This window comes from Pistacia vera, unplaced genomic scaffold (assembly GCF_008641045.1).
Source record: "Pistacia vera cultivar Batoury unplaced genomic scaffold, PisVer_v2 Contig123, whole genome shotgun sequence".
In the NCBI taxonomy this organism is placed as follows: Eukaryota; Viridiplantae; Streptophyta; class Magnoliopsida; order Sapindales; family Anacardiaceae; genus Pistacia; species Pistacia vera.
The window spans coordinates 945,427-953,017 of NW_022195282.1; the positions used below are offsets into that span (position 1 = coordinate 945,427).

Consider the following 7,591-nt stretch of genomic DNA (forward strand, 5'->3'; position numbering starts at 1 on the left):
AACTTGTCGTTATTCATTAGATTACTAGAACCCTAGAATTGGGAAGGGGTAAAATTTAATAAATAATATTCAAATATTCAAACATCGATAAAATTTAGTAAATATTAAAAAAAAAATACTTAAGGAAATGAATATAATATATATAATTTCAGTGTTATTAATTATTATATGAATAAATATATACAGATGTCATATTAGATCAAATAGTTAACTATATTTATATAATTCATTTACATATTTTAAAATTATAATATAAATTTTCTTTTTATTTTAATTTAAATTGAAATATAATATAGAGTTTTCAATATATGTTATAGATTATGTAATTTCATACTAAAAATCTTTATAAATTACAGATTGTTAGACCACCAAATATTCTGATTAGGCTTAAAAAATGGCATGTGCATCTACCACGGGATTGAGTTTATATCTTATTAAAATAAATAAATTATTTATTATAATCCTTGAAGCAATCGTAAGAAAATGGTTTTCTTGTTGGTTTGTTTGTTTAGTTCTTGTACTCTATTCCTTGCTCTTTCATTCACCATTTGACACAAGTACAAAATCGTAAAGAAAAAGAAAAAGGAACTACGTATTTATTGGTCTTTATATATATGGTACACATGTCATATGGAGAGTGAGAAAGTTCAAAAGAGAGTGTTACTAACACTCCTCTTATTTGAATTTTCGAAAAAATCTTTGTCTAGAATCGGGCTGCTAGACAAGTCGAGCAGCTCATGAGCCGGCTTGACTCGACTCATCTGAAGCTCGTTTAGGGCTTGACTCGACGGTTGTCGAGTCAACTCGACTCGAACTCGGTTTATAAACTGAGTTGAGTTCGACCATAGGGGGACTTGGCTCATAGGCTTGCAAGCCTGGGGTGGCTCGCATAAGTAGGGTGCTTTTGTGAGTTTTATAAATCATGTGGGACTGAACTGTTATATTGCAGTTCAAAAAAAAAAAAAAATGACATTTACTCCCCTAAGTGCAAAATAGTTAAATGACATTTACCCCCAAATCAATTCCCCTCAATTCATAAAACTCTCACAAAAACGAACCCTAAACCCAAACCAAATATGTCTATTGTGAAATCACAAACTCTAAACTGTGTTCTTGCCATCGCCGATCGAAAAAACACTTGGAGGAATGACAACTTCATCCCCCAAAGCTTGAAACCAGGTTTTCTCCCTCAAATCGACCCTAACCCCTAAACCCCCAAATCGGGAAATCTGTCCACCGTGAAAGTAACAACCTTCATCCTGTGTTCTTGCGGTCATCGGTTGGAAATCGTCGTGGAGGAAGCACGACTTCATCCCCCACAGAGCAAAACCCATTTCGTCTCCCCCAAAAATGATCACAATGCTTCTATGAATTCGTTGGCTCGTGAGCCAGCTCGAACTCGATCGAGCTCGAGTTCAAGTCCCTTTTCTCTGACTCGACAAGCTCGATCCTGTAGCAACCGAGCCGAGCTCAATCTTGTAGCAACCGAGCTGAGCCCTAGACTCTGGAATATGGTTGTGTAAAAATGTTGCATAACAACTGTCATTGAAAAATAAAATAAAAATAAAAATAAGAAGATTAAAATTTTTAGATTTTAATTAGTTGAGGGTGGAAATGTAATTCGAGTGGTTTGTCATTTTACCCGACATTGTCCTCTCTTACAAAAACTATTGGGTTCGTCACCGATTCTTATCTCAATGACATATAATTACATGTAGTATGACCTTTCAAGGTTAGATCTAGCAGCAGGGAACTCGCCCAGCCTTGACAATGTCCCAAGTTTAAGTCTCTACCACAGCGAGACATTGCTAAGGTTGAATGATTTCGCTGTCACTAGGTCAAACATTAGGTTTTGGCTATTAGGGTTAGATTTAGGTTTATTTGATCACAGGGTAAGCGGTGGCGACAGATGATGCGGGTCGTGATTGGGTATATAGTGGGATTGGTGGGAAAAAAGACAGTTTTGGTGGAAGCAATGAGCGAAGAATGATTGAGAGCGATGGCGGAGCAGTGAATGATTGATTATAATCTTTAATTTTCTAATATTTTAATTTTTAATTTTTATGGATTCATATTCATATTCGGGTTTGTTTCGCTGAAACTCACGATTCTAATATTTTAATTTTTAATTTTTGTGGATTCATATTCGGGTTTGTTTCGCTAAAACTCACAATAATGACAAACAGCAGGGGATTTTACGTAATTCCTAATGCCTGAGGGGGTTTTCGATGTTTGACCAAACCTTCAGGTTTGAAAAGAATCATGTATATAGAATCTGAGAGCATCTCCAACAAAAAATCTTTATATGATCCAAACTCTTTATTATAAAGAGTTTATTCATAAAAACAAAAATTTTATAGACTTTTTTATCTTTAAAATATAAATTAGAGAGTGGGTTTAACTTTCCACATTTAGAGAGTCAAATTTCACTCTCTATTCTAATTTTAATTAATAAACTACAAATTATTATGCATTTTATTTATTAATTCTCTCTCATTAAGTCACTTTCTTAAAAATAAAGAGTATCTTCATTAAATTTAGAGTTTATTAGATTTGAATAAAAATTATGTTCTTTATATTTTAAAATTAATAAAGATACTCTTTATTTATATGAAAGATGCTCTTCAAAATAAAGAACACATTAGAGATGCTCTTAAAACATCTTCAAAAACCTTTTATATGACCCAAACTCTTTATTATAAAAAATCTATCCATAAAAACAAGAGTTCAACACTCTTTATCTTTATAATATAAATTAGAGAGTAAAATTTGACTCTTATCCTAATTTTAATTAATAAATTATAAGTTTTTATATATTTTATTTATTAATTTTCTCTCTCATTAAATCTCTTTCTTAAAAATATAGAGTTTTTTATTAAATTTAAAAAATTAATTAAATTTAAATAAAAATTATATTTTTTATATTTAAAAATTAATAAAAATACTATTGATAGGATACTCTTCGAAATAAATACCGCCATCAGATATGCCATGCACATAAAAAAGAAATCTAAAATTTATAGGGATCTTTAAACCTCACCTCCTCAGACTCCTCAGGTACCAGTAATGTTGCAAAACACTCCTCATGTTTGACCGAAAGCCTTTGTTGCTCGCCGACTACTTTTAGGCAAGCAACGTGGGGGTTCCCTGTTGCTCGCCCAAGTGAGGACCACTGGCCCCTGGCTCGCCCAATCTCTATATGAATTTAATTTCAGGTTCCAAATAAGAGTAAAGCATAAATTCACGAAAAAACTCTTATAATGTTACGCGAGAGATACAGAGTGGATTCTGAAGACAACATATCAGTTAAGAGAAATTCCTATAAACAAAACACAAGGGGACGATAGCCCCATATTTTTACAATTCAACCAACTCAAAACATCAAAAAATTACATCAACTTTAAAAAGAGAACACTATTATTTCTTCACTTCAAAAGACACAACCACAAAATGCTCTCTCTCAAACGCCTTTCAAAACTCTGCATGTTTTTAGTCCTCAACCATCTCCTCATCATCTTCAATCTCCTCAATCTTCATCTTCTTCACTGCCTGAGCAGCATCACTTCTCGGTCCATTCGGGATTTGGATCAATACATCAGATTTTTGTCCAGTGGCTGCATTGACGAATCCTCCGTTTTTATCCACCTGGTACACCAAATCATCCCCATGTGGGCCTGCATCAATGTATACCGTCGAGTTCTCATCAATCTCCTCCCTCAGTAGCATTCTTGATAGCTCCGTCACCACCTTCTTTTCAAGCCATCTCCTGATAGGCCTAGCACCATAAACCTGAGACAAGAAATCACATTGTAAGTTTTTATGGAGACCTAAGTAAACAAGAAAGAAAAACGAATACCTGTATATTACACTTACTGGATCATAGCTCTCGGCCAATACAATATCCAATGCAGCATCCGTAACAGCCAAAGCTACACCCCTTTCGGCAAGGCGGATCGCGACATCCTTCATTTGGAGCCTAGCAACTTTCCTCAATTGGTCATGAGAGAGAGGATCAAAAACTACAATTTCGTCGAGCCGATTCAGAAGCTCTGGCCTGAAATGCTTCCTCACCTGTTGAACAACATATATTTATTTCAGTACTTGAACCTCCCGAAGGAAATAAAAAACAGAAAACAAAAGACAGGAATATATATTTTGCAGAAGTAAACAAGTGTAGGCCGTTTAGTTTACCTCTTGCATAACTCGATCGCGGGCAACTTGCATTGACACCTTGCCCATTAGTCCCGATAAGAGGTGCTCAGCTCCCAGGTTTGAAGTCATGATGATCACTGTATTTCGGAAATCAACAGTGCGGCCTTGACCATCTGTTAATCTTCCATCATCCAGAACTTGAAGAAGAGTATTAAACACAGCTATGTGCGCTTTCTCCACTTCATCAAACAGTACAACACTATAAGGCCTCCGCCTCACAGCTTCTGTAAGTTGTCCGCCTTCTTCATGTCCGACATACCTGAAACATATAAGAATGTGTGAGATGCTGATATTGTGACACCGAAATTATAGAAATTATAGATATGAACCGTAGGCTAAATGCAAATAAGCACTTACCCAGGTGGCGCACCAATTAGCCGTGATACAGAGTGCTGTTCCATGTACTCTGACATGTCGATTCTCACCAGAAGGTTTTCGTCATCAAAGAGTTGCTCGGCAAGCGCCTTAGCAAGCTCAGTTTTACCAACACCAGTTGGACCCAAGAAGAGGAATGAGCCAGTAGGTTGTTGTGGCCTACCAAGTCCTGCCCTTGACCTCAACACAGCCTCAGCAACCGCATTAACTGCATCATCTTGTCCGACCACTCTCTTGTGCAACCTCTCAGCTAGCCCAATTAACCTCTCTTTATCATTCTGGCCAAGCCTTGTAACAGGAATGCCAGTCCAGCGGCTCACCACCTCAGCGATGTGTTCTGGTCCAACAGTCTCAGTCAGCATTACGTTTTCATCTGTGTTTCCATTAGTGTTTCCTTCAAGCTGTGCTATGGCAGATTCCACTTCTTGAATTGCCCCATATCTCAAATCAGCAGCTCTGGCCAAATCATATCTTCTTTCAGCCTCTTGCAGTGCAAAGAGGAGCTCTTCCTTCTTTTGCTTAAGCCGCCTTATCTCATCAATCCTTTCCTTCTCTTTTCTATACTTCATCATTAGTGGTTGAAGCTTGTCCCTCAGATCATCAAGTTCTTTCCGGACCTGAAAAAGTAACAGGTAGTTAGATACCACATCAAAAGAGAGTGGTTAATAAAAAAAATTGCAACTTTTTTCCATGTATTCTTTCAATTCAAATACTTACTTCAACAAGACGGGCTTTGCTAGCTTTATCTTTCTCCTTTTCTAGAGCATGAAGTTCAACTTCCAATTGCATTCTCTTCCTCTCAAGATTGTCTATTTCCTCAGGTTGACTATCAAGCTGCACCCTCACATTGGCACAGGCTTCATCAACCAAATCAATTGCTTTATCAGGGAGATGACGTCCTGGATTCAAAAGACATTATATGTTAGCATAACCAACATTTCATATTAAGAAAAGAAAAACTGAATAACTATCACAGAATCAGTATAAGTCAAAGAGAATTTGACATACCAGTAATGTAACGAGCTGATAGCTGTGCGGCAACAACAAGAGCACGATCCTGAATGCGGACACCATGGTGACCCTCATACCTTTCTTTCAATCCTCTAAGGATGCTAATAGTATCAGGGACACTAGGCTCGGCCACATAAACTTGTTGAAACCTTCTCTCAAACGCAGCATCTTTCTCCACATACTTCCTATACTCCTCAAGTGTGGTAGCACCAATGCACCGAAGCTGGCCTCTTGCAAGCATGGGCTTGAAGAGGTTAGCAGCATCCATTGATCCCTCAGTTCGACCAGCTCCAAGTACAAGGTGAATTTCATCAATAAACAAAATCACTTTGCCCGCAGCTTCCTCCACCTCTTTCAAGACAGCTTTCAACCTCTCCTCAAATTCTCCCCTGTACTTTGCACCCGCAACCAGAGCACCCATATCCAACGCAATAAGCCTCACATCAGCAAGATTACTAGGAACATCTCCTCGTACAATTCTCTGAGCTAACCCTTCGACCACAGCAGTTTTACCAACTCCAGGCTCTCCAATGAGGACCGGATTGTTCTTAGTCCTCCTTGAGAGGATTCTAACGACCCTCCTAATTTCTTCATCTCGGCCAATGACTGGATCAAGCTTTCCTGCTTGTTCAACAAGGTCTCTCCCATAAGTCTTCAAAGCTTGAAATGTAGTGTCCCCAGAAGCACTCTCCACCTTCTTGCCTTCCTTCCCACGAAGTTTCTCCACCTCAGATTTCACTCTTGCCGTGGCAACCCCAGCTTCCTTTAACAAGTCTCCAATCTGAGAATCCTCCAGAAGTCCTAGAATTAACTGATCAACAGCAAGATGGGTGTCACCACGAGACTTTTGTGCTGCTTGGGCCCGTCTAATTACTTTGATAAGAGTAGTACTGGCCGGAATTTCATCAGGCGGTGGGGTTTGAGAAGGGAGTTTCTTCATGGCTTGATTGAACACTCTTCCTGCAGACTGAGCAGCATTTTCACCGCCAGCGTTGCTAATCGCTTGAGAGAAAATGCCACTGGGTTCAGATAATAAAGCGACTGCAAGGTGAAGAGGAGTGAACTGTGCATGACCAGCACTCATTGCTAGTTCATGCGCCCCGGCAATGGCTTCATTTGTCTTGTGGGTGAACTTATCAGGATTCATTGGCTCTTCTTCTAAAGTATCTACAAATACTGCAACAAAAATACAAAGAACATTAGAACAATAATCTCAACAGAGTGAGAATGTCATCATACATTTATGAAAATAACCATTTCTACAAGCTAGATCAAATCATATTAACCTTTGCAAAGAAACAACAGCGCCAATACAATTAAGTTTCTTTCAAACCAAAATAATTTTCAGACCAAAACAAGTTCAAAGAAAAGAGTATTCCAGTGATGATTATAACATCAGCCAGTCATTCAATAACCTTATGCAAATTTTAACAGAAAATAAAAAGATTTTGTCAAAGGAAAAAGAAAAAACTTCCCAAACAGACCAAAATTTATAAAAATTCATTCAATACAAACAAAATGTAACCGTTTTCAACTAATGAACGAACGCCATTCATCAATTACACATACCACAAAAAAAAAAAAAAAAAAAAAAAAAAAAGTCCTCCCAGTACGCTATCTTCAAGAACAACCAACATTGAACAAATACCATGAAACAGAGGATCAGAAACTTCATAAACTATAAATATAATAACGCACAGAAAATCAAACACAAAACTAAAAGAAGAAGAAGAAGAAGAAGAAAACACAGAAACAGAGATGACTCAAAATCTTTAACCTGATTTTTGCATGTTGATATAACACTACAACAAAAACCAAAACGTTCATAAGAGAAGAAGAAGAGGAGACTTTTTCATCATACCTTAAGCGTGAAACTTTCTTTGAAACGCAGTTAGTTAGACACAAGAAAGGTTGATTTCTTTGTTTCTTTCTTTGGTTGGTTTCTATAACGAGCGTTGAGTGAGTACGGTTTCTCTCTTCGGAATTGTGTGTT

At 37.3% G+C, this 7,591-nt stretch overlaps 1 protein-coding gene across 1 annotated transcript; it reads right to left on the reverse strand.

The window, feature by feature from the left end:
- Positions 1 to 3,302: 3,302 nt before the first annotated feature.
- LOC116116852 (chaperone protein ClpB1) lies at positions 3,303 to 6,770 on the reverse strand. Its single transcript, XM_031402903.1, has 6 exons — positions 5,596 to 6,770; positions 5,305 to 5,486; positions 4,570 to 5,204; positions 4,192 to 4,471; positions 3,874 to 4,071; positions 3,303 to 3,789 (listed from the first exon to the last, which is right to left on the reverse strand). The coding sequence occupies exons 1-6, from the start codon at positions 6,743 to 6,745 to the stop codon at positions 3,490 to 3,492; spliced, it is 2,745 nt and encodes a 914-aa protein (XP_031258763.1). The 5' UTR covers positions 6,746 to 6,770; the 3' UTR covers positions 3,303 to 3,489.
- Between the last annotated feature and the right edge of the window lie 821 nt (positions 6,771 to 7,591).

Coding starts and splice junctions, on each gene's coding strand:
- LOC116116852 (XM_031402903.1), bottom strand. CDS start 6,745: ATGAATCCTGATAAGTTCACCCACAAGACAAATGAAGCCATTGCCGGG. Junction 5,487..5,595: donor ATCAGCTCGTTACATTACTG/GTATGTCAAATT, acceptor TTTTGAATCCAG/GACGTCATCTCCCTGATAAA. Junction 4,072..4,191: donor GCGATCGAGTTATGCAAGAG/GTAAACTAAACG, acceptor GTTGTTCAACAG/GTGAGGAAGCATTTCAGGCC.